Source organism: Cylas formicarius, unplaced genomic scaffold (assembly GCF_029955315.1).
Source record: "Cylas formicarius isolate icCylForm1 unplaced genomic scaffold, icCylForm1.1 PGA_scaffold_7__23_contigs__length_41026272, whole genome shotgun sequence".
Taxonomy (NCBI): Eukaryota; Metazoa; Arthropoda; class Insecta; order Coleoptera; family Brentidae; genus Cylas; species Cylas formicarius.
This window is the reverse complement of record NW_026844352.1, coordinates 26,416,433-26,439,709: the sequence shown is the minus strand read 5'-3', so window position 1 is coordinate 26,439,709 and position 23,277 is coordinate 26,416,433. Positions and strand designations below refer to the sequence as shown.

Below are 23,277 nucleotides of genomic sequence, written 5' to 3'. Positions count from 1 at the left end.
AACGAATTTCTGTTGCAATGGTCATCGACTGATACTTAATTTACATGTAACGATTATTTATGCGATGGTAAAAAAACTTCCACTACGTACTTTGGGGTATTTTATCATTTTTAATTCAACCCAGCATAATATAATGTTAAATTAAACAATGAATTTCCATTCCTGCCAAAGAACAACAATACTGGTTGGTTTAATATGTTGTTTGAAGTAACTTCAACAATGTCAAAATTATCAAAGATCTCAAAATCATTGATTTTAGTTTACCGGTATTTTAAAAGCACTTTTATGGATTTCCCATTTATATATTTTGTTTTAACGAGTTCTGAGTGATGGAAACAAATAATTTAAGTACACCTAAACTTAGAGCTAGAATTAGTGCAACATCCACAGTTGATAGACCAAAAATAAGAAAGAATTATGTAAAAAACGAGGAGACATTACTCGTGGACAAATCCTCGGCAAACAGCGAAGTCTTTGCTTACGAAGTATCTGAAATCAATCTAAGCCACGATTTAGAAAATCAAAGGAAATTAGCGAGTAGCTCATTGTATCGAGCATCTAAATTTGGTGCCATACCATCACCACTATTGAGACCAAATCTAGCTTACACACAAACTAATACACAAATTCAGTATGACAGTACCATTAATGAAAGTGACCTGATTCAAACTCCCAAGAATACCTCAACTCCACGTTCTTCAGTTATAAATGACTTTAAAACTGATTCTGTCAAGTTTCGGGAATCTATAGCCCAGTTCACTAAAATGTTAGAGTCAAATGTTAGTATAGATAGTGTAGTTGAAGAATTTAAGAAACTTTCATCTGCCACAAAAATTGAAAGTGAAATCACAGCTGATAGTGAAATGTTTATGCCTGCAGAAGAAGCAAATTCTAAATTATTAGCAGATGAAATGTCATGGAAAAGAAAACATGATATTCCTGCCAGTATGAATTACTCATCGTTTCGTGAGAGTGTTGGAGTACCCTCTATATCTGTTGGAGAATATTTTCAACAAAAATCAGATAACATATCATATATCCAGGAAGCCATTAGCCCTGAAAAGCCATCAAAGATTAGTGCATTGGTTGATTTATCCCATGATCTATCTACCAACTCAAATACTGGCATGGTTAAGACTAAAAGTCTGAGTATTAGTGCAATCAGACAACTTCTTGCAGAGACGGAAGATTCACCTATGAAAGTCATAAACTATTTGTCAAATAAAATGAAAAATAAATCTGAAAATGTTATTACCAATTTGGATAACAAATTAGAAGAAACAGTAAGCCTTCCAGTCAGTAAGAATTCTTCTTATACAAGTGCATTTTCTGAAAATGAAGCATTGAATGCTCTTGAAACCAATAAAGAAAATATTAAGCCACCATGTACCGACAAAACACTAGAAGATGCACATCAGGAACTACATTTATTGAGATTACCTAGCAGAAGTTCAAGCTCCCTTACCAACTTGCCTGATGGTAAACTCCCCATCGAGAGTACAAAGAGTGAGCTTGTATGGGGATGTGTTAAAGTTGACAGATATGTAACTAAGGAATTTTTATTACGGAATAGAACCTCTAAGACTATACGTTTACAGTGCTTTTTATCAACATATGAATTTAAGATTAGAAAGGACAATAGAATAGATGCGGAAATCCCAAATGGTTACAAATTTTTACTTCATGGGCATGAATCCAGGCAAATAATGATTTCTTTTACACCAACAAAAGTGGGTGGAGCAATAGATGAGTTATGTTTTACACCTCTAGATTCAAATCTAATTCAAACTAAGAAGCAATGTATAAGATTGTTTGGATATGGAGGTTACACAAATATTGAATTTCAAAATTCCATTAAAGACAACACTGGAAAACTTTGGTTATCTTTAGGCAGGATGGAAAATAAATTGAGTTTGCATCAAACATTTGGAATAAGAAATTCGGGAAATCTCCCTATGTTTGTGTATATTAAATTTATCGGAAAACATTTTTTAACAAATTCTAATTTCAAAGTGGAACCGAGCATATTTGTATTAACCCCAAGTGAAGAAAAAAACATTGTTGTATCCTACGTACCAAATGCTAAAGACAGCAAAATATTGAAACAATCATTAAGTGTTTTACCTGTAACTGATATTGGCAGATTAGAAATTGTATCTGGCTCAGAAGTTAATAGAGCTCGCTTAAAAAGACTTTATCGAAAACGGGTGGAAAGAAAACTGCCTGTTGATTCATTGAGTTCAGTTTTGGTCGAAAAAGTGAAGGGAGAAATAGTTCCCAAAGATATACATAAATTTAAAGAAAGTCCATCTGCTCTTGAAGACATTTTGTCAACATTCAATATAAATGAATTCATTTTGACAGTTGAACAGGATCCAAATCAAACACTTGTAGCGGAATTTCCAGAAGATTCTGCGTTTTTTCAGACCTTGTGTACTGAGAGTACTCAGCTACTTAATGACACCACAATGAGTCATGTATCTTGCAAATTGGAACCTCCCATTATTTTCCTCTCTCCACCCATGAAAAGTGAAGATTGTCTCTATTTAAGTTCAGAAATGACAAAAAGTGCAACTTTTGAAGCAGCTTGTACACCAGTTGGATTGCAATTAACTCCTACTACTGGGACCATGTTGCCTGGTGAAACTGTATTATTTAAAATAAAAGCAACAAATAATGTGCCCACAAAACATTTTAAAGTATCGATCAATGTTGAAAATGTAGTTTTAGATGCAGATATTAAAATCCATGGTGTAAATTAAGACTCCTATAGGCTTAGGCCCAGATACTGGGACATTGTCTTTAACTTTATATTTTTTACGGTTTTCTAAAAATAATAAATTTAATATTGATTGACTGCCTTTCATTTAACATAAAAAAGCTCTGTTCTGAGCTTATTGCTAAATGAATCTTTCGAACGCACCGACGAGTTCTCCAATCTGGTTATAACGCATCTTATACAGGGTGTTTTCAAAATGCAACGCAAATGTTTTACAAGTATTTTGGATATACGGTTCATTTTCTATTTTACAGAAATGTTTCAATTTCAGAAAATAACGAACAAAGTCACAGCATTTTATGCACAATCATAAGCGATTTTTTCGAAAATGATTAGGTCTATCAAAAAGTAAAATGTAAAAAGGTGTACTTTTTTATGGCCAAGTTGGTGTTTAAGAAATACTGAAAATACTTAATACTTTTAAAAGAAATAGTTTGAAAGATACACTTTTTGGAACAAAATACTATAAATCTCACGGAGGGAGACGCATTTTAAACTGGTTGTGCTCTAGGGATATGCAAAAATTCAAGAAACAAAGTTGTATTTCAGGTCAACCCTACCAAAAATTAAAATTTATCTACTATTATTATTACTTTTACGTTTGAAAGATGTATAAATAATTCAAAATAAATAAGAACTAAAAGTTCAGATTTTTTTTGATAAATGGATTTCCATTAAGTAAAAGCCTCCTCAGTTCAATGTTTAAATAGTTATTCATGAAACATAAAATTTTAAAACTTTTATTGCATTATTAGAATAAAAACATGTTTTTGGATATATTGGGAGCCATTGATGGAAGGCATGTACAAATAATTAAATCGAAAAGGATTCATTGTGATACTTCAGGGAGTACATGATAAGAGAACATTGTTTTTCTATTCCCGTCTGTAAAATACGTAATTACGCACCAATCTAGCGTGCGGGAAGCGTCGCTTTACCACGTCAGTTTCGTTTCCCACGAATCCTAGCCACTTCAGACATTTCCGGGATTTTACCGCACGGGTTTGGGAACAATCAGATGTTTTCGGAGATATTTCCCTCGCTTTGAATTTTCACGTTTGTCAATTCTGACAGTCATGTCAGTGAATGTATTCGTGTTTTGCGAAAATGTACACAAAAACTAACGGTCGTAGAAAAAGTATAGTATGCATAACGTTTAGTAAACTTTTTAAGTTTATCATATATATTTATTATATAAACTCGTGAGTCAAATGCCGTTTACCGCACTTGTTGCATAATATACTAATTATCAATGTTTACATTGGTAAAGTAGGTTCTGTTCATGACGACACAGTTTATCTTAAATCTGATGTCTCTAACAGACCTAATGGTTCATACGGTTGTATTTAAAAACCCATTATCCGTTTTGAACAAAACAGAAAAAAAATCAATACAGTTTTCACAAAGGCAAAAGTTATAATTGAAAATGCATTTGCACTTTTGAAAGGGAGATTTGTCAGTTGAAGTAGGTGGAAGCAGTAACTTTAGAACATGAGTTTAATTATTTTAATATCTTGCATAATTTGTATTTAATCAAGCATGATGATGCAGAAAATATTATGGACCTTAATACAGAAGCCAATAATCCTCATAATGCGTTAGATATTGAGTCACATCCTGGACCAAATGCATTTTTCGTGTTCTTAAATGGAATATTTTTTTAATATTTTTAATGTACCTAAATAAAAAGCTTAAGTATAACTATACTTTTATTTTAAGAAAAATAGTTATAAACAAAAATATCCTATGTTAACCAACTAACTTACTGTCTAATGTTTTATATTAATTGCACTTTTACATGTTCTCTATCATATTTTCATGGTGTGTGGTGTCAAGCCATTTTATCTTTATGACTATCAGTCACATTTGGTCCTGCTGTTCTTTCAACAAATCCAGATTTAGGTGTGTCATTTGGTATCTCATTAGGGGACTCCAAGATTTCAGCTTTCGAGTCATTTTTTTCAGTATGTACTAAAAGACAGGATAAAGTGAATTTATTTATTAATATTAAATTCTGTTTTTTTTCTTCAGTATATTATCTATTATTTATGTTTTCCACACCTCTGAGAATTTTTAAATTTTATTTTCTTGTAGGCCCTTTTTGAAGCTCTCCACTTTTTTTAACATTCATTTCAGTTAGTGTTTTTCTTGTTTTTTAATTAAATTCCTTTGTGAGTTTTTGACAAGCGTGTTCTTTTAGCTTAGCGTCAAAACACTTTTCATGGCTACAATATAACCAGATAAATAAAAACTAAAAGATTTTCACGAAATTATATATATTCACATAACAATAGTTTCGACAACACTGTCTTTACCAAATGTCTATATGTCTTCGTTCTTCCTTCATCAATTTCGTCTGACCTTGGATCTGGGCTTTCCTTGCAGTAGCAATTGTCATGTGAATATGTATAATTTCGTAAAAATCTTAACTTTTAGTTCTTATTTATCTGGTTAAATGGATTTTCATCAAGTAAAAGCCACCTCGGTTCAATGCTAGAATATAATATAATTAAAAGTGTTACTTCTTGGGGCAATGTAAGATTTTTCCCAGGTTCCTGGGCCTCTTCTAGTTTTCCAGTATGAAAACAAACAGCATTTTTTTATTATTTGATATTTTTGCCCTAACTGTAATCAATAGAAAGAAATATTTCAGTCTAAAATATACATTAAATAACTACCTGCAGGGCTTAAAACTAGGTGTTCAAAAAGCATCTACATACTATTTTTAAACCATCTCATTGGCAGGAACCCAAAATTGAGTATTTGTTTCTGAAACATAATGCAATAAATTAAATTAAATTCAAAACAATAATTGAATGGAAAAGCCAAAATCTTAAGTAAAAAGTTATAAAATTAAAGGAACTAATTTACATTGATCTTTAACCAATATGTCACCTTCCTCATTTGGAATAAATTGATCGTCATTCTCATACATTACAAAGAAGCTTTTACTTTATTTTGATTCACAAAAAATAAAAACGCTTATGATGACAAATAAATTTAAAACAATTGATTTTTCCTCTAAAATTTCACCCGAAGCGAAGTTAGTTTTGGTTCCTTGTAGTTAGTATACGTTTTTTAAAAATCGTCGTTAATGTCCCGATTAAATATAAACAAATTTGGAGTCCGGTCCGTTATTTGTCTCTGTTCTTTATTTTATTTATTTATTTATTTATTTTTTTGCTGTTGATAATACTTCCATCCTCGAACGTAGTTGTAAAATACAGTAGTAACTCGATTATGAGTTAACCGGATGCGCAATTCTAAAATAAATCTCTTATTTTTTGAACAAGTGATAAAACTAGACATACAGTTACCAACAGCAAATTTTCTTAAATTTCGTATACAAATGAGTATTCAACAGTAGGTTAACCTTTAAAATTTGGTGACAGTTTTTTTTTCATTTTTTTTTGTAAACTTTATTGTCCATTTCAATTTTATTTTGTTGTTTAGTTTTAATAAAGTATAGCATTAATTGTAATGTCCTTGTAAGGGCGGCGTTTGTTTTATTATCAACCGGTGCTTGTAAAATATAAAATTAAAAAAACTCAATATCTACGTCCCTCAGCTGCAATCAACCACAGAATATTACAATATATTGACGTTTCTAATTTCCTTTCCATGTTCCAGTCAATTGACAACTCTTACACAAATAAAATTTATATTAAAAAACAGTTTCACATACAATTGGCTATAATGTTGTCTCAATGAATACATAAACGAATCTTAACTAATCTTAATTTTTCAAAATCAAGCAGTATTAAATAACCAAAATTTTAACGTATATAATTTCCTGGTTTAATTATTTGGCAGCGCTTTTCATCTATGTGCATTTCGCGATCAGAGTTGAAATTTCCCCTTCTACTATATTTATAAACTGCAGGACTACATGAAATGGATAGTAAGTTGCCTTATAAAATTATTTACATTATTACAACACCTACCATTTTAGCTCAATTTATGATCGAATTTGGTTTTTTAATTGTCGCTCTTCTAATAACCCGAGTGTTGTATCTAGTGCATAAAGTAACAACCGGATTTAGTAAATATACAAATCACCCAAGAAAAAATCCCTGCAAAACTGTGATCTGTATTGGATCTGGAGGACATACCACTGAAATGATTGCCCTGATCCAAAATTTGGATTTCAACAAGTATTCTCCCAGATACTATGTTATGGCTAGCAATGATGAAACAAGTGAAATTAAAATTAAAAACTTGGAAAATGAAAAATCAGACAAGTTGGATTATTCTGTAATTAAAATTCCAAGGAGCAGAATTGTTGGACAGTCATATATCTCTTCAATTTTTAGTACAGTTTATTCGATAATTTATTGTATCCCAATAGTATTTAAAATAAGGCCAGATTTAAATTTATGCAACGGCCCTGGCACCTGTATTCCCATATGTATAATAACTTTTTTATTTAATTGTGCATTTTTAGCCTCAACAAAAATTGTTTTTATTGAAAGCATTTGTAGAACAGAGTCCTTTTCTCTTAGTGGGAAAATTTTAATTTATTTTGCAGATAATTTTTTAGTACAGTGGCCTAGTCTTAAGAAAAAGTTAAAGAGAGCCGAATACATAGGAAAACTTGTGTAGTCAAAAAATTATATAAAAGCAGACAAAATGGATCACAGTAAAATTGATTAAAATTTAGGAATATGTTACTAAAAGAAATATAAAATAAACTTTATTAAAGTGTTTGCTCAATAACAGTGAAAATTTAATGAGCTAAGAAAAATAATGTACTACATACATTACATACCACATGGCTACCGAGTAAAAATTGATATGACATTGTTTACCAATCATAAAGTAGGACCATACCTGAAAAATACTTAAAACATTCAATAGATGTCACATCAGAAGTAAAACAACAGTATCCGGATATGGTATATGAATTTAAATAACTTAAAAAGAACAATTTGTAAATATTAAAATCCATATTTAGCTCTACTCATTAGCCTGTTGTTTTTGCTTGTTGCCCAAGCAGCTTTATATTCATCTTCTTTTTCTTTAGCTAATTGTGCTAAATAAGTTATGTGGTGCTTTTTCCTTCTTGTTGGATCAACTGGTTCTTCAATAGGACCTTTGGGAGCTGCCATTTCTGGATCCGTTAATGATTTAGTAAGCCACAATTCACTATCTGCTACAACATTTTCTTCAGCAAGGTCCATAAGTTTGATTTTTCCAATCGGTCGTTTCAGTGTTCCCATTAGCTCTCTAAAGGCATCATTACTCAAACCATCATATGGTTTATCAGCTTCTGGAGCAATGTTAATACTTGGCTTGGTATTGATTTCATTTAATTCAACTGGATTACTAGCTATTGTTGATTGATTCTGTTTAGAACGCCCACACACTTTTTTCCACAATTCATCATTAAAAGTCTCGGATACTTTAAAGTGTTCTTGGTCACTATCACTATCACTTTCAGATGTTACTTCCTTGGTTCGTATTTTTTTAATTTTGCTCTGCTTTTTACAAAGGTTATTGGTTACAGAATTTGAAACTGTAAGAGTTCTTTTTTTCAATATATTGGGCACAAAACTTTTTGCTGTTAATGGTGATGATGCAACTGGAGGCAATAATTGCACCAAGTTATTACCCTGTTCGGAGATTTTGACATTTTTTGTTAAAGGTTCTTCACTGCCATCCTGGTCAAAATTTGCAAGAGAGGGAATTGGAATTTTAACTTTCTCTTTTATTCTACTCTGTTTTTTATTTAAATGTAACTGGCTTTTGAATAAATCTTCACCTTCACTTTCACTGCTTAAGTCGTAAGAAACTAATGCCATTGCCATATCAGCCAAATTCTATTACTTGGTATCGGTTTTAATATTTTTATTTCATAGATACGAGACATATCTTGTCAAAACAGAATATTCTTCTTTGCTGTTGGTGGGCAACTATACCTTAGACACACGCCCGATTAATGATATATATATATATATATATATATATATATATATATATATATATATATATATATATATATATATATATATATATGTATATATATATATATATATATATATATATATATATATATATATATATATATATATATATTTTTTTTTTTTTTTTTTGAGGAATCAGTCGTTATGAAACCAGAGATTAATTGTTTGTTATCAAGTGTAGTTACCGGTTTTGGTCACAAACCGAGGCAATTTTTTAATTTTTTTCGGCCTCCAACCGTCGTGAATAATAAAAACGGACCAACCAAGCGATACAAATAACATGTTAAGTCATACCGATAGAAAAAATTTTAAACCGATTACCGGGATCGCACAGAGTTTAACCCATCATGTGCAACGGTAACGGCAGAATTCACTTGTCATCATCTTAAAAACCAATTTCGGGCAAGATTGTTAAGCTTATTCGTCCCCTGCTGAATATTGTAAAGGATTATACTTTGTGTAATTCACAACCAATCGGATTTGTTCGCGAAAAACAATACAAATAATTTCCTTGGCTTATATGCACTTTGTAGTGAATTCCCAAAATATTGTACGGTGGCAAAAATTATATACTCTTCCTGCCACAGACAATAGTATTCTGTGCTTTTGTCTATACATAATCACCTTTTTTTTAAATCAGTAGGAAACATTGTGAATGAAATGACCATAAATGTTAGAATAACAGTCTTGCAATGTTTTAAGTCGCTACACAAGGCAAGAAAAAAAGTCTTTAAAGGTGATGATAGGGCGTTAACAGAAAGCAGGAATAGAATTAATACAGAATTTAAAAAGAATAAGCATATTCAAAACCACCAAGCCATTTTGGAATTGATTGAATATGCAAAGGCCATTGAAAAAGAAGTTCGCACTTGCGTAATACAAGCTAAAGAAGTCAAATCTGGAGTATATCAGGCCCAAATATTGGATGAGACTGCAAAGTTAGACAATGTGTTGTTTAAGGATGAACATGTTAAACAGCAATAAAAGTTAGTGTTACAATTTTATTGACAATAGATATTTTTATTGCTGATAAAAATATTTCTTTAACATATATGCTTCATGCTCTTGCTCTTGCACTGTTCTAAAACATTGAGAACTTGTATCCTTGTCATGTTGGGCTAGATGCATATAAATATCATCATTGTTATCAAAATCTCCTTGCTTTCTTGGCAAAATATGAACGTGGACATGCTGAAATCAAGGTAGTCAAGGATTCAGTAATCTTGATGTTATTTTAGTTGTAAATTAAAGGTTCCAGGCAAATATGCATTCAGTTTTTCTTTTTAATTGTGGGGAGTTGAGAAGAGCTTTACCCGTTTGTTTCTTCATATGTACTTATTACAACTGAAGTTAACTTACTGGAACTGTCTGGCCCGCAAACTTCCCATCTTGGACGCATATTGTTGATGACTGAGCATTATTGATAGTTTCAATAACTTTACATACTTTAACACTTGTTTGAAACAAATCTGCAATCTCTTCTTGACTTAAATCTTGCAAACGATGTGCTACTCTTAGAGTAGAAACAAGCACATCTAAAAACAATTTTATGTAATTTGAAATTGCAAATACTAATTTGACTTACGGCCCGGTACAACACATCTGATATTTGTAAATGCAAAAGAATACTTTGATCTATAAAAAACGGTGCTTGCTGGTATTATTTTATCTGCAAAGCTATAGTTGACTTGTCCAATGTCTTGTGGGTTCTGTAATAAATTCAGATTATACAGATCATTTCGTCTGTGTGAAAATACGGGCATTTCATTTCTAACTCTATTAAGAAAGCCCAAATCAACTATGGCAACAGCAATGCTTTCATCCATATCTTTTCCTTCTTGGTATCTAGGACACTCAGCAACTATTTCTCCCCAGGGATTAACAATCTACAAGATATGTAACAAATTTAATTTGTAGTGATATTTATCATAATTATACCATAGACTGCCCATGTGATATTCTTTTTTCATTGTGTTTGCCGTATTGGGCAGCTGCAACTACATAGCACTGAGTTTCAATAGCTCTGGCTCTCAATAAAATTTCCCAATGTGCTTTCCCAGTGACATGAGTAAATGCGGAAGGGTAAGTTAGTATACTAGCTCCAAGTTTTTTTTGTATTAAACTGAGCTCTGGAAATCTCAAATCATAACACTATATTATAATAAGAAATAATTATTTTATTAAATATTTTCTATCTTAAAAAGGATTTCTACGTAAAAAGGATACAATTGAAAGGCCCAATTTCCCTATGGGCGTTTCAATTGGGATTGCGATCTGTGAACCACCAACAATAAGTTCAGATTCTTTTAAAGTTACTCTATCATTGGGCAAAGAAATATCAAATAGGTGTGTTTTTCGATACACTGCCCTGACTTGCCCTTCACAGTCTATTATAATGTGAGAATTATAAAGTAAGTTCTAAAATTACTCAGTTAAATAATAACAAGATTATTATCTTTTACTCACATCATTAATCTTTTCATGGAATCCCCCTATAGATAACCAAACACCATGCAATTTTGCTAAATTTTTATATTCTGAAATTAATGTACCATTTAAAGGCTCACTTAATTCCCTAGCTTCTGTGTGGTCCTTAGCTATATAGTCAAAAGCTTCAGGAAGAAAAATCATCTACCCAAAATGTTATCAAAGTGCTATTGGATGAAGTATTTACTAATTTGTACATACTTTTGCCTTTTGTTTCACCGATTCATCTACCAATTTTGTAACTACCGCCAAGTTATTCTGTTTATTATTTGTAGCAGTGAATTGACAAACCGCAATAGAATATTGAGCCATTTTAGAGAAACTCTTTACACAATAACTGTTTCTCCTCAAAAGAAACATAAAAATCTCTGTTAAGTGCTTGCGAAAAACCTATCCAATTATCAGGGACAATTAACCAAAACCCATCCGTTATCTTTGAATCACATAATCACCAAATGTACTTTTTTCTACATTACAAATTTCAGTCAGGCACATTTGCTAGCATCATTCGCCCGTTTCCGAGTCCTGTCAGGGACTGTTTAAGCCCATTCCGCATCCAATCGCTAGAATAACGTCCAAATTCACTCAAACACGCAGTAGGCTCATAACTACCTAACTCTTGCAAACAATTTACCAAATACCAAAGGTCTTAAACTGCATACAAGGGATTCTACCGGCAATGAGCGCGACATCTTCAGCTATCACCCATGATCGTGCTTCTTCTTTTATTGCGTTTCTCTCCATTTAGTCTGATCAACTAGAAATATGCAATATCTGCGGAATCTATATACCTAAGAAATATTCCTTGTGCTCGAGGAATGAGCCCGTTACAAAAACACTGATTTTTTTTTGTACTATGGGTTACTTCAATTCAATTCAATGATGCGTTTTACAAAAAACTGTTAGGCTTAACTTTATGGGTTACTTATTATTTACTTATTCGTTTAACGCGATTTTGGAACGGTATGTGGTTGGACCGTTCATTTGAATCACTTGCCCATTCCACAGAAAAGACGACTATCGTGTTGCTATGTTTATATGTGTGCTTTTTTTTGGATTCTGTGGTGGAGCATTGCACGCGGCGGTTTAACCTCCGTTCGCTCCCGACAGAATCCCTTGTTTTTGTCCTCAAAAGTTTGATATCGGTTTCCACTGTGTGGATTTAGTGTTTTTAGTGTTCAGTGCATGTTTTAAAGTGATAATCGTCGTCGGCCCCGTCGTTTTTCCCCGTTCACGCCGGTATGGAGGCCGGATGGGCCCGGATGGTCCGCGGTGTAAGCGGGGGGAAGCCGATTTTTTATTGGTATCGCTCAGAATCGTTTTTTGCTAGCTGAGCAAATTATTGGTTATTTTTCTTCTTTGTACGTGGTGGTCGTTGACCAGAAGCGAAAATCCTTGACGGAAGTCGGCAATGGGCGAATGATCCTAGCAGTCGAGCCCAACATTTTTTGTGAAACGGATAATTGTATTGAATGTGTGCTTTTGAGATAATGGTATTGTATTAAGTCCGGATTGAGCCAGGTGTTTGTGGTGTCCACATTTTTGGGTTAAAAAATTAAGTTAAATTTTAATATGGAGAAAGACAAGAGCAGGTTATTGTCATATGTGTGTGTTTATAAGGATAAACAAATATTTTTGATTGTAGGGGGTTAAAGCATATAAAGGACAAAAGAAAATACAAAGATAATTCTAGAAAAAATTCAAAATATATTCCTCCTAAACACAAGCAGATTGAGTCCCACAATTGGCACCGATATGATAAAGAAGACTTGGATAACTATTCATTCAGTAATGAGATCAATTTACCGACACATACAAAGAATGATATTGAAGCTACCAGTTTTGAGTTACTGTCTCATGTTCCAATATCCATTGGAGGTCATTTTGAGTCTAAGAGGGATAAAGATATCCATGAGGAGGTTAAAAACCAAAGGGCTAATAGTTTGTTTTATTTAAATCTCGATGTACTCCAACAGGGGATTTTACTTGTACCTTTTAATGAAAGAGTTGGAATTGAGAGGACCTATTTCCAGGTGTGTTTACTTATTTCTGGATTAATTTGTTCACTCTTCAGTAACTCATTATGGCATGTAATTATAAAAATAAAAAAATTATTAATTTTTCTAAGAAACTTCCGCATGCTACTAATACTATTTACAAAAGTTCTAGATTCCTTGAATCGAACCTGCTGATGTTTTGCCAATCATCCTGTTGTCTTCTTCAAAGCTTAACTGAAACTGGTTTGAAACAGTTATGAATTCTACTCTCTAAATCAACATTTATAGTCTTCAAATGAGAAGAAATGTAATAATAAATACATTTTAAGTCAAAAGTTATTAAAGAGGTATAGTCCAATGATATGAATGTTCATAGATATAGTGAGGATAAGTAGTGGAAACAGTTCTTTTATATTAAACTCAAAATTTGGAGCAAGGCAATCATTTAAAAAATAGTCCTTAAATTTGTTGAGGTAGTCGGATTTTCTAATGAAGCTTTTTAAAATCGAGACTTTTTACAGTGTATACATTTTAGGATGAAGAACTCATTAAAATGGACAAAGAAGCCAATGAAATGTCTTTAAAACTGCTACAATCCATAGAGCCCACCGTAGAAATAACAAAGAATAGTTCCTCATCAGGCGAAAATTTGTTGATATCCAATTCTGATGAAATTAGAAGATTGCAATTAAATGAAGATTTATCCAGAGGTGTATTAAGTGATGGATTAAAAAATAACTCAATCAAACCCACCAAAGGTAATTTTCATTGAAGTATGGACAATTATAAGCTGTACATTTATTTTAGAAACTGTATTCACTATGGATTCAAGGAAAGATGTAGATGAAGATCTTGATAAGTGGTTGGATGATATTTTGGAGAACTAATCTTTGGTGCAGTTGCCGAGATTTCTTTTATTCCAATAGAAATTTTGTACATTTTTGTAAACAGTGATTAATATTTATGTAAAGAGAAAATGAAATCCAGTAGTTTGAACCAAAGCTTAAATTGATATGTGTTGTTTAAAAACAAGGTTGCCAGCATTGTGTTGACGTAAAGTTACTATCTTTAGTTGGCAATAGATGTACAGTATCCAGCACATCATTTTTATGTAGCCATTCTTGAGAAATAAGAAGATTCTAGCAACGCATGCGCCTTGCCTTAGTTTAAAGTTTCAGGTTTCTAAAAAGATTTGAAAAGTTTTCTTGGCATTGAATCATTAAGATTATTGTTGTTTAGGTATTGTACCTAGTACTGGTTAATTATTTACAACATTAGCTTTTGTTTCTTGGTCCTTGTTTCTTTTTATACTAACAAAAATGAACGTTCAACTTAAAAAGCGTTTTGCAAATTTTCCGTCCGGAATAGAAGCTCTTTTTGGATATAAAAAAAATCGGTTTAATGAGATTTAAACCTATGTTTTAAGCAACAGAGAAAAAATAATAAGTGTTAAATTAGATGTGAAGAAGAAGCCTTACATCATTTAATTAAAATCTTATAAATAAGGATTGTATGTTAGAAAGCGAGTTTAACAGAACTGATGTTTAATTCAAGGTTACCTGCTAACCTTAGCCAGGTGTTCAATTCAAAAGCATTTTAAATTGTATTCCTATACATTGACAAACTCATTTTGTTTGCAAAATTGCAGAAATCGCTCATTTGTACCACAATCTTCTATAGCGCCGTTGTTATCCAGGGCCATGTCGGGTTACGATAATAAAACAAAAACTGTCCATTTCCTTCATTGACTTTCTTCGTCCTACTCCAAAAAAATATCCCGACATCAAGTCAGAGTACTTTACACCTTTCAAAAAAACTTGTTGATATGCCAATTGGCTTGCTGTATCTGCTTATATACTGTTTGAGGCGGACGCCTGTTGTAAAACAGAAGGGATCATTCTTTTCAGCACGTGTACCACAAGTCAAGGCAAGAACTGTGCCGTGCGCACCGTTGTATTTTAAAAGTAGAGAAGTTTTCTTTGATTGCACTGTTTTATTAATTCATATTAGTGTGCTTTTTATAAATCTTCCTAAAACTGTTTCCACTTGAGGTAGCTCCATTTCAAGTTGAATTTGCCCATAACATTGTTTTATATCTAAATTTACTCCTTCATTTTTATTTATAATAAACATTTTAAAATAAGAATATATTTTTCACCGCATAATCGAGGAATCTCACCGAAGAAACTCTACACAAATCTGTCAGCTTTCAGCATTTGTATGCACGAACTACCGAAGTACGGTTCTGGAACGTCATTGTGGAATTGCGAATCTATTTAATGGGGGTTACAAAAAGAAACCCGAGCGAGCCAGGCCTGCGGTTCATTAAAAACTTACCAAATTGCTTGATTGATTGATTACCCGATTGTCTCGTAAAAACGGTATATCGTTTGGCGAACTCTACATGCGCTATAAACTCAACGCTTTGTGGAGGGTGCGCCATTTTTGGAAGCGGTTTTATTTTGTGCTGCACATGACATAAAAGCGAAAATATCATTAAACTCGTTTTCATAATTTTGATTTTAGATTTTGATTTGGAGATGAGAAAAATCTTAACCGTGACTCAGGTTTTTACCTTTCACTAATATGGGAATGAGTCATCCCAGACAATATTCATGCCCCTTTTTTAGTTGCGCCCCTCAAACAGTATATAAGCAAGTACAGAATAGAATGCGAGCCAGTTTCAGTCATGCTCTGAAGAAGCCTGCAGGGGAAACGGCAGCAAGTTCGTTTTATTAACCACCGACGGAATCCAGAAGTGTGACTTTACCTGTATAACATATACTTACTTCACACGACACTTGAAAATGCCCAGTGAATTTGAATGATAAGGTTTTTCTACTCCCTAATTTTGAATTCCTAAAGATACTCTCATTAGCTGTGCCCTATTTGGGTCAGGTGTGATTTTAAAACGTCAGATTCGTCGCGACCTAATTCCAGTCTCTCCGGTACTTTAGTTGTTTACTTGTTACTGATTTTATTTTGACGTTTGGTCAATCTAATAATGTATATAATATATTTAAAATTTTCTAAATCGAATAGCATTACAGCAGTGGATTTTTTTCGTTCAGTTCTCTGTACAACAGCTTATTTTTGATATAGTTTTGCGTCCATCACGCGATGTGTAATCGCTGAAAAACTTTTCTCCTTATATTCATACAAAAGGTTATTTACCATGTTAGGTATTGATAAATTATATATTGAATATTTTAATTGCAATAATTAAGTGATAATGACCAAAATGAATATTTTACCAGTCATTCAGATATCAGTACCTAAATACACGAGCGATCAATACGTCAGAAGGCGATTTAAAAAAAGATAAGCGGTACACACAATAATAAATAACAGTGAAGAGTTTAAAAAGATGACGAAACTTGTGATATTATTCGAACAGATTTTCCCCTCCTCAAAAATGTTGTTAGGTATAAAGCACGCTGGTACCTATGTCGATTGCCTTTCAAAATTTGAATTTTTGTGAACTGCTTCGCGTTCTCATCAATAGGTATGTAATTTGTACCCAGTAAATCGAGTAATTATTAATACAGATAAGTAGTTATTTATTCCTCATGGTGAAATTTTAACAAGTTTAGTTAGGCATATTTTTTGTAGAAATTTATTTTAGAGGGTCACTAAGCGATATGTCTAAGTGAAATTTTTGGTTTCACTATATGGGTTGAACAAATTTTACGAAAGGATTGTTTGTACATTGTACAGAGATTTAAATGTTGCATTGCCATAATACCACATTTCCATCATTACCTTAGGAATAACATCCAAATAACGTAATAGGTTGAAAAAATACAAAAGCTTGTTAATCTCAAAAACTCTTCCCCGATATAGTATATAATTTTTTCTGACATGCGGGTGGAGAAAAGGGCATCAGGATCAGGATCAGACTAATGAGCGTTCCGGAAAACTTTTACATATATAAAATCTAAAGAAATGGCGAAACAAATGATATTTTTTGCGAATTATACATTATGTTGGCGTTCATGATAGTTTTCGTAGGACTGGTAAAATTGACAGGTGATAGGCGACCTTTAATTGTAATTTTAAATTCTAAAAAGATGTAAAATTCATTGATTAAAACATGGATGGAAAATTTTTATACTGAAGCCAGCGGAAAAAAATCTATATATAAAAGTCGATGTTTGCATTTTCCACCTGATAAGAATCAACAACTCAGATACGTGGAGTTCCCCGAAACAACAATAGACAATATTCTGTACGTAGGATATGTTTCTTCCTTTCGGTTTAAAAAAAAGGGAAACATTTTTATTGATGGTAAATCTTACTTAAAACAACTGGCAGTTTAGCACTAAAAGATACAATTATTTTCCAAAAAAACCTATTAAAACTGCAATTACAATTTGTAAACTTGTAAATTCAGGATAATTACCATAATAAATAATGGGCGAAAACGTGATCACCACAAGATCTTTGGGAACGGCAGTCGAAGGTATTAAAGATCAGTACGCGGACGGCAAGGCCGCGAAGGTTTGGGAAGTCTTTATTGGAGACAAAACCTCTCGAACTAAAAACTACAAAAATTTTTTGGTCGGCCTTCTGAGAAGCAAAGGATGCAAGAAAATTCTCGACGTAGCTTGCGGAACTGGGTATATAAGTTTAATCCTATATCGGCAAATTTCGGATCACTTTATATTCTTTCTCTTTCAGTATCGACTCTATCATGTTACTAGAGGAAGGGTTTGAAGTTGTATCTGTGGACGCTTCCGACAAAATGCTAAAACACGCTTTGAAAGCTCGGTGGAATAGGCGCAAAGAACCCATTTTTGACGCCTGGGGTAAGGGCGCGTTTTCTATTCCCTAAAATATTATCAAAAAATAAAATAAGCTGCAAATATTTGTACTCCCTCTCGATATAAATATTTGGTCTACCGGAAGTATAGATAACAGTACTTAATATTATTTTTTCAGTTATTGAAGAGGCGAACTGGATGACTTTGTATGATGACATCGAAGATTTGGTTGGAGATGGATTCGATGCTGTCATTTGCTTGGGAAATTCATTCGCTCACTTGCTTGACAATTACGGAGATCAAAGAGAACAAAGGTAAATTGAAAAATTATTTCACCAATGTTGTGGGATACAGTGAAAATAGTTGTAAAATTTGTTATATTATTAATACTGCGTGATATCAAAACGTAAGGCCGTTTATTTAAAAAAAAAATCCCTCCCAGTATTTGTCTGGTTATACAACAAAATTATTATTATTATTAAAATCTCAGTCGAAGGGGTTACATTTATTCACGCCCGCATTGTATACAATATTTTCTACAGCTTTATCGAAAAACCTCTTTAGTATGTGTTTGTGTTTGTTAAACATAAAAATGCCATGTTACCAAATAACCTCTAGATTTCTGTTTCTATGGAAATACCATAAACAATGACGTGTTTGTCATATTGACAACCATTAAAAAATGTCACCATTTTTTTACAGCTGTAGAAAAAAATATTTTCATGGACAAAATTGCGTTTCATCATAAACATAATACAATGAAAATAATAAATGAAATGAAAAAACTAGAAGCCTAATTTAAAAAATATATATAGGATTTTTATCCACGTTGATGGTCAATAAAAAAATATAATGGTTTCCCAAAATTTGTTTTTTTGAGGATGTCCCCAGAATAGCTTGGGGCACAAATATAGATAACATTGTACATTCATACATAGTGAAATCAATTGTTATATCAAACTCTGTCCAAATGAAAGATAAATTAAAATGTTATGAGAACTACTACCATTAATTGCAAAATATTGTTCTTTTAACCTTTAATGTTAAAACGGTTTTTGCGGGAAATTTAAATAAAAGTTATAAAAGATTTTTACTTTAATTAATTACTACTTGAATTTATGATCTTTGCTCTAATTGAAAATTATTGTTGCAGTCAAGCCTTAAGAAACTTCGAGAAGTGCGTAAAACCGGGAGGGTTGCTATTGATAGATCATCGCAATTACGATAGCATTATCGAAACTGGTCAGGCACCTGAAAAATGCATTTATTACAGCGTAAGCGAGCTCTGAGAATATGTGGACGATTCATAATCGCAATTTCCTTTTCAGCCTAAACACACCACTGAAATAAGGACGTCAGTATTATACGTCACCGGTAAACCGGCCCTAGTAACTCTAGATTACATCATAGACCTGTGCTCCGACAAGGAGAAGGAAGATAGTTCGAACTTAATACAGAACGACTGCATCAGGTGAATAATTCTTTTGTTTCTATAAACGTGAGTTATTTGTCATAAAATCTAAGTTCTCAGGACTATCGCTCGACAGGTTATCATTTGTATTAACATTTTATTATTTTATTTTATGATATATATATTTTTTAATTTTCATAATTTACTTTTCATTAAAATGAAACTTCAAAATTTTGTTATTTATTTCTTAAATACTTGCAAATCTGAAAATACAGTAAATACGAAGTAGTACATCAGTGTAGTTGTATAGTAAAATCCAAAATCAATAGCTTATGCTGTTTTAGCTTTCGAAAATATTTATTTATTTATTTAATATAGCCAATTTTGTTATTAGAACTGGCTATGGCACTGGATATTTAAAACCGTAGAGAATAAAAACATCAATGGCAGATTTGAAAATTTATTAGTTGTTGATTATTTTCATTTTTTCAGCTGATTTTTTATTTCCCTTGTTGAAACATTGAAATAATTATTCCTGTAATTCGTATTTTTTTTATTAAATATTGGCTATTCCTGCCGATACAGTCTTTCGGTTGCCGAAATTTTGTTTCCATTTTCTTTTCGTCTTTTTCTTAATCTTCAGTTAAATTTAATAAATTGGAATTTTAATGTTTCAGCGAATTTCGATTGTGCTACTACCCGCACACGTTGAAAGTATTTACGAAAATGTTGGAGGCAGCGTTCGGTGAAAATTCAAAATACAAGATATACGGCGACTTTAAGAAACTGGAAGAAATTGAAGATCCCAGTTTCTACATACACGTCGTCGAAAAATCAGATACCGTATTTTAATTAATGTATCGAATCTCTGGGATTAAGTTGTTGTATTTATTGTGTATATTACAGTGATATTTTTTATATTAAATATAAGTTAGTTGTTACGAAACCGAACTTTGTTTTTACCAGTAATTGTTAAAAAACAAATAATCAGAAGATAACTTTATGTTGATCATAACATTGAGTAACATCACGTCATACTGGAATGATATATAACTGGATATTTCTTTTTCTCGTTTAACAAAACATAAATTATACCGGGCGACCATAATGGATATTATTATCTCCGATTTCTTTCACAGTTTAAAATATTCCTAAAAAAGTAAAATGTCAATTTTTCTATTACAGAAATGTTTTCTAGTGTTTATTTCACACTGCGTATTGCTTGCTCCGTTCTCTGCCGAGAATTGTACCTTCGATGATCAAGCTGATGTTGATGATATATTTTTATTCTGGCAATTCGTGGTAACTTTTTCATCGTATTTTCGAAAACGACAGATTTCTCGTGCGGCTTTAATATTGTTTATAAAGAGCTGAAAATATTCGTACAGATAGATGGCTTATGCACTATAAAGAACCTACTCGGTCCGGCTATTCGTCGTACGAGGGCGCCACATATTTGAAATCTAAAATTTGAAACTAGCAAAAACTTAATATTTTAGTTTCTCGAATCTCTAGAATATTGTTTTAATAAAACGCAATTTATAAAAAAAATATTATTTTTAAAAATGACTGATCGAATCTGAAGACCCATAGTACTTACTGGAGGTCAAATTGACTTCTTAAAATATAAAACAAATAACTTCTGATTCATTTTTTGAGTTATTCTTTGTGTTTATTGCGTTTATTACATATTTAATAAAAATTAATATTCGTTTGCACCTAAATTACCTGCACTTCGCCTCATTTTCTATGTGTCATACTTTTTAACTGGTCTGGACATATCCAAATTGAAAAGTGAAGTGAACTTTCACCGCTATTAAAATTGTTTTACTCCGCAGGCGAGTTTTGAAATAATTCGCTAATGCGCATATTGAACGTCCCTTCTCGTAAAACTTGTGTTCTGTTACGAGAAAAAGATTCACTTCTTTGAGGAAAATGAAATTTTTAAATAAAAAATGGAAAAGTAGGTCTTGAGCAGAATTGGTGTGTTTTATGAAAAATCAAATAACATTAACCGGTAAGACTAATTCATAATTCCGAATTGAATAGGTAACAATCAAAAATCACTAATTTACAAAAAGTTACAAAAGTTTACAAAGTTCTTAAACATATTTCCATTATTTTAAACACATAATTCGCCTTAGTAACTATTTTGGACTATCTACTGTGGCATAAATAGAATTACACATATTAAGTTAGGCGTCCGAGCTGGCCAATTTACTGGGCCATCTCGCCCTATTCACTTGTTTGCAAAATTTTCATTTAAAAAGTTTCATACACCCTGCCCAAAATATATTTAGAGCTTAAAGAACATCTACAAGTGAGTACGGGAATATTCTCTAACAGTATTGGTATTGGTATTAAAGGGGGGCGCCCTCGCGGGCGTCCAAGCACTTAGGCCACCAGATGGGCCCGTTGTGCCCCCAGGCCGCTCTAGAGCTCCCCGCCTCACACACGGGGCGATCCCCAAGCGGGGCTCTGGCCCTATATGCCTATGCGAGGAGCCCTCCCTGGCTAAGGCGTCCGCTGCCTCATTGCCCCGGACACCGGTGTGACCCGGGACCCAGACCAACGTGACCTTTCTCTCCTCAGCCACCCTCCTCAGTACCCCTTTGCACTCCTTTATCAACAAGGAGCGCGTACGCACTGACTTCAGTGCCACGAGTGCAGCCCTACTATCCGAGCAGTAGAAGACTCTCCTGCTTCCGTAGTTGAGCCGAAGCACCTCTCTGGCCGCCATCAATAAAGCGAAAATTTCCGCCTGAAACACAGTGCAGTACTGACCCAAAGGGACCGACAAGCTTGATCCCGTTGTCTCGCAGTACGCTCCAGCTCCGGCCAGATCTCCCACTCTGGACCCGTCCGTGTACCAGACAAGTCCATCCCAGGAGCCAAGTCTGCCCTCTCTCCAATCTTCCCTTGATGGAAAGAGAAAGGTCAATTTATCAAAGAAGGTCATCTCGGGGATCATGACGTCACTCGGCATGCCCATGACCCCGCGATCCCCACGACAGCTCTTTAAAATGTCGTACGGACCCCGATTGAAGGTTCCCTCCCTCCAGAGCCCGCAGCTCGCCAACCTCACAGCTGTCCTGGCCGCCTCCATCTGCACCCGATCCGCCAGAGAGGGCAGCCCCACCAGAGCCTCCAGGGCCCTCGTGGGCGCCGTTCTCATGGCGCCCGTTATGCAGAGGCAAGCCAATCTCTGCAGTCTGTCAAGAACTAGCCTTGCTTCCGCTCTTTTGGTCCCCGGCCACCATGCCACTGCCCCATGCGTGAGCATAGGCACCACCATGGTACCGTAGATCCACTGCATGATCTTCGGCCCCAGGCCCTAAGTGCCCCCTACCGCTCTCCGGCACGCCCACAGAGCTCCGAAGGCCGACCTGGTCCTTGATCTTATATGTTCCTGGAAGGTCAACTTAGAGTCCAACCATACGCCCAAGTACTTGACACTTCCGCTTGCAGAAAGAGGCACCCCATCCATCGAAATGTTGAGGTTGCACTCCATCTTCCTTTTCCTAGTGAAGATGACCATCTTCACCTTGCCAGGATTGATAGCCAACTTGCTGTCCAGGCACCATTGTGAGAATCTTGCCAATGCTCCGTTCAGGAGCCCCTGCATCCTCCTCACGTCCGTCTCCGGCGTCATTATCACAAGGTCGTCTGCATATGCCTGAGCATAGACCCCGTGTTCTTCCCTCAGAATATGCAATATCTCGTTCACCACCAGGCACCACAGGAACGGGGACAAGACCCCGCCCTGTGGACAACCCCGTGATGAACCGATGGAGACCTGCTCCCCACCCTGTCTTGCCTCGACCCTCCTGTCGGTTAGCATGGAGCGGATCCACCTTACAATGGCCGTCCCCACTCC

At 33.9% G+C, this 23,277-nt stretch overlaps 6 protein-coding genes and 1 long non-coding RNA gene across 10 annotated transcripts; 5 read left to right on the top strand and 2 right to left on the bottom strand.

Moving 5' to 3' along the window:
- The first annotated feature begins 227 nt into the window (after nucleotides 1–227).
- Nucleotides 228–2,813, top strand: LOC132704692 (centrosomal protein of 192 kDa-like). Its single transcript, XM_060674864.1, has one exon. The coding sequence runs from the start codon at nucleotides 330–332 to the stop codon at nucleotides 2,760–2,762; it is 2,433 nt and encodes an 810-aa protein (XP_060530847.1). The 5' UTR covers nucleotides 228–329; the 3' UTR covers nucleotides 2,763–2,813.
- Nucleotides 2,814–4,527: 1,714 nt separating this feature from the next.
- LOC132705371 (uncharacterized) lies at nucleotides 4,528–6,366 on the bottom strand. 4 transcript variants are annotated; one of them, XR_009619403.1, is made up of 5 exons: nucleotides 6,091–6,312; nucleotides 5,651–6,042; nucleotides 5,458–5,548; nucleotides 4,841–5,404; nucleotides 4,528–4,750 (listed from the first exon to the last, which is right to left on the bottom strand). It is a non-coding gene; the product is annotated as an uncharacterized LOC132705371 (long non-coding RNA). The 4 variants fall into 4 exon arrangements; XR_009619404.1 differs by having other exon boundaries at nucleotides 4,528–5,404; nucleotides 6,198–6,366; XR_009619402.1 differs by having other exon boundaries at nucleotides 4,528–5,404; nucleotides 6,091–6,358.
- Nucleotides 6,367–6,405: 39 nt separating this feature from the next.
- LOC132705370 (UDP-N-acetylglucosamine transferase subunit ALG14 homolog) lies at nucleotides 6,406–8,665 on the top strand. Its single transcript, XM_060675923.1, has 2 exons — nucleotides 6,406–6,680; nucleotides 6,732–8,665. Exons 1-2 carry the CDS (start codon nucleotides 6,674–6,676, stop codon nucleotides 7,379–7,381), a joined length of 657 nt encoding a protein of 218 aa, XP_060531906.1. The 5' UTR covers nucleotides 6,406–6,673; the 3' UTR covers nucleotides 7,382–8,665.
- A 569-nt stretch (nucleotides 8,666–9,234) lies between these two features.
- On the top strand, nucleotides 9,235–9,726 carry LOC132704593 (complex III assembly factor LYRM7). Its single transcript, XM_060674690.1, has one exon. The coding sequence runs from the start codon at nucleotides 9,403–9,405 to the stop codon at nucleotides 9,724–9,726; it is 324 nt and encodes a 107-aa protein (XP_060530673.1). The 5' UTR covers nucleotides 9,235–9,402.
- Nucleotides 9,727–9,762: 36 nt separating this feature from the next.
- LOC132704592 (nitrilase and fragile histidine triad fusion protein NitFhit) lies at nucleotides 9,763–11,799 on the bottom strand. Its single transcript, XM_060674689.1, has 7 exons — nucleotides 11,431–11,799; nucleotides 11,209–11,373; nucleotides 10,969–11,160; nucleotides 10,681–10,893; nucleotides 10,328–10,628; nucleotides 10,102–10,277; nucleotides 9,763–9,933 (listed from the first exon to the last, which is right to left on the bottom strand). The coding sequence occupies exons 1-7, from the start codon at nucleotides 11,587–11,589 to the stop codon at nucleotides 9,763–9,765; spliced, it is 1,377 nt and encodes a 458-aa protein (XP_060530672.1). The 5' UTR covers nucleotides 11,590–11,799.
- Nucleotides 11,800–12,313: 514 nt separating this feature from the next.
- Nucleotides 12,314–15,318, top strand: LOC132704782 (uncharacterized). The gene is made up of 4 exons (XM_060675026.1): nucleotides 12,314–12,821; nucleotides 12,875–13,262; nucleotides 13,762–13,984; nucleotides 14,034–15,318. The coding sequence occupies exons 1-4, from the start codon at nucleotides 12,802–12,804 to the stop codon at nucleotides 14,111–14,113; spliced, it is 711 nt and encodes a 236-aa protein (XP_060531009.1). The 5' UTR covers nucleotides 12,314–12,801; the 3' UTR covers nucleotides 14,114–15,318.
- A 218-nt stretch (nucleotides 15,319–15,536) lies between these two features.
- On the top strand, nucleotides 15,537–20,339 carry LOC132704701 (glycine N-methyltransferase). Its single transcript, XM_060674880.1, has 7 exons — nucleotides 15,537–16,731; nucleotides 17,620–17,845; nucleotides 17,907–18,034; nucleotides 18,168–18,303; nucleotides 19,143–19,263; nucleotides 19,318–19,460; nucleotides 20,078–20,339. The coding sequence occupies exons 2-7, from the start codon at nucleotides 17,640–17,642 to the stop codon at nucleotides 20,250–20,252; spliced, it is 909 nt and encodes a 302-aa protein (XP_060530863.1). The 5' UTR covers nucleotides 15,537–16,731; nucleotides 17,620–17,639; the 3' UTR covers nucleotides 20,253–20,339.
- Nucleotides 20,340–23,277: the final 2,938 nt, after the last annotated feature.

Bases quoted from the DNA above. Each gene is read 5' to 3' on its own strand.
- LOC132704692 (XM_060674864.1), top strand. From the start codon at position 330: ATGGAAACAAATAATTTAAGTACACCTAAACTTAGAGCTAGAATTAGT.
- LOC132704592 (XM_060674689.1), bottom strand. From the start codon at position 11,589: ATGTTTCTTTTGAGGAGAAACAGTTATTGTGTAAAGAGTTTCTCTAAA. The intron at 11,374-11,430 runs GTATGTACAAAT...CATTTTGGGTAG, and splicing joins CGGTGAAACAAAAGGCAAAA to ATGATTTTTCTTCCTGAAGC. The intron at 10,894-10,968 runs GTATCCTTTTTA...ATTATAATATAG, and splicing joins GGAAATTGGGCCTTTCAATT to TGTTATGATTTGAGATTTCC.
- LOC132704593 (XM_060674690.1), top strand. From the start codon at position 9,403: ATGACCATAAATGTTAGAATAACAGTCTTGCAATGTTTTAAGTCGCTA.
- LOC132704701 (XM_060674880.1), top strand. From the start codon at position 17,640: ATGGGCGAAAACGTGATCACCACAAGATCTTTGGGAACGGCAGTCGAA. The intron at 18,304-19,142 runs GTAAATTGAAAA...TTATTGTTGCAG, and splicing joins GGAGATCAAAGAGAACAAAG to TCAAGCCTTAAGAAACTTCG. The intron at 19,264-19,317 runs GTAAGCGAGCTC...TTTCCTTTTCAG, and splicing joins AAAAATGCATTTATTACAGC to CCTAAACACACCACTGAAAT.
- LOC132704782 (XM_060675026.1), top strand. From the start codon at position 12,802: ATGGAGAAAGACAAGAGCAG. The intron at 12,822-12,874 runs GTTATTGTCATA...TTTTGATTGTAG, and splicing joins ATGGAGAAAGACAAGAGCAG to GGGGTTAAAGCATATAAAGG. The intron at 13,985-14,033 runs GTAATTTTCATT...CATTTATTTTAG, and splicing joins CTCAATCAAACCCACCAAAG to AAACTGTATTCACTATGGAT.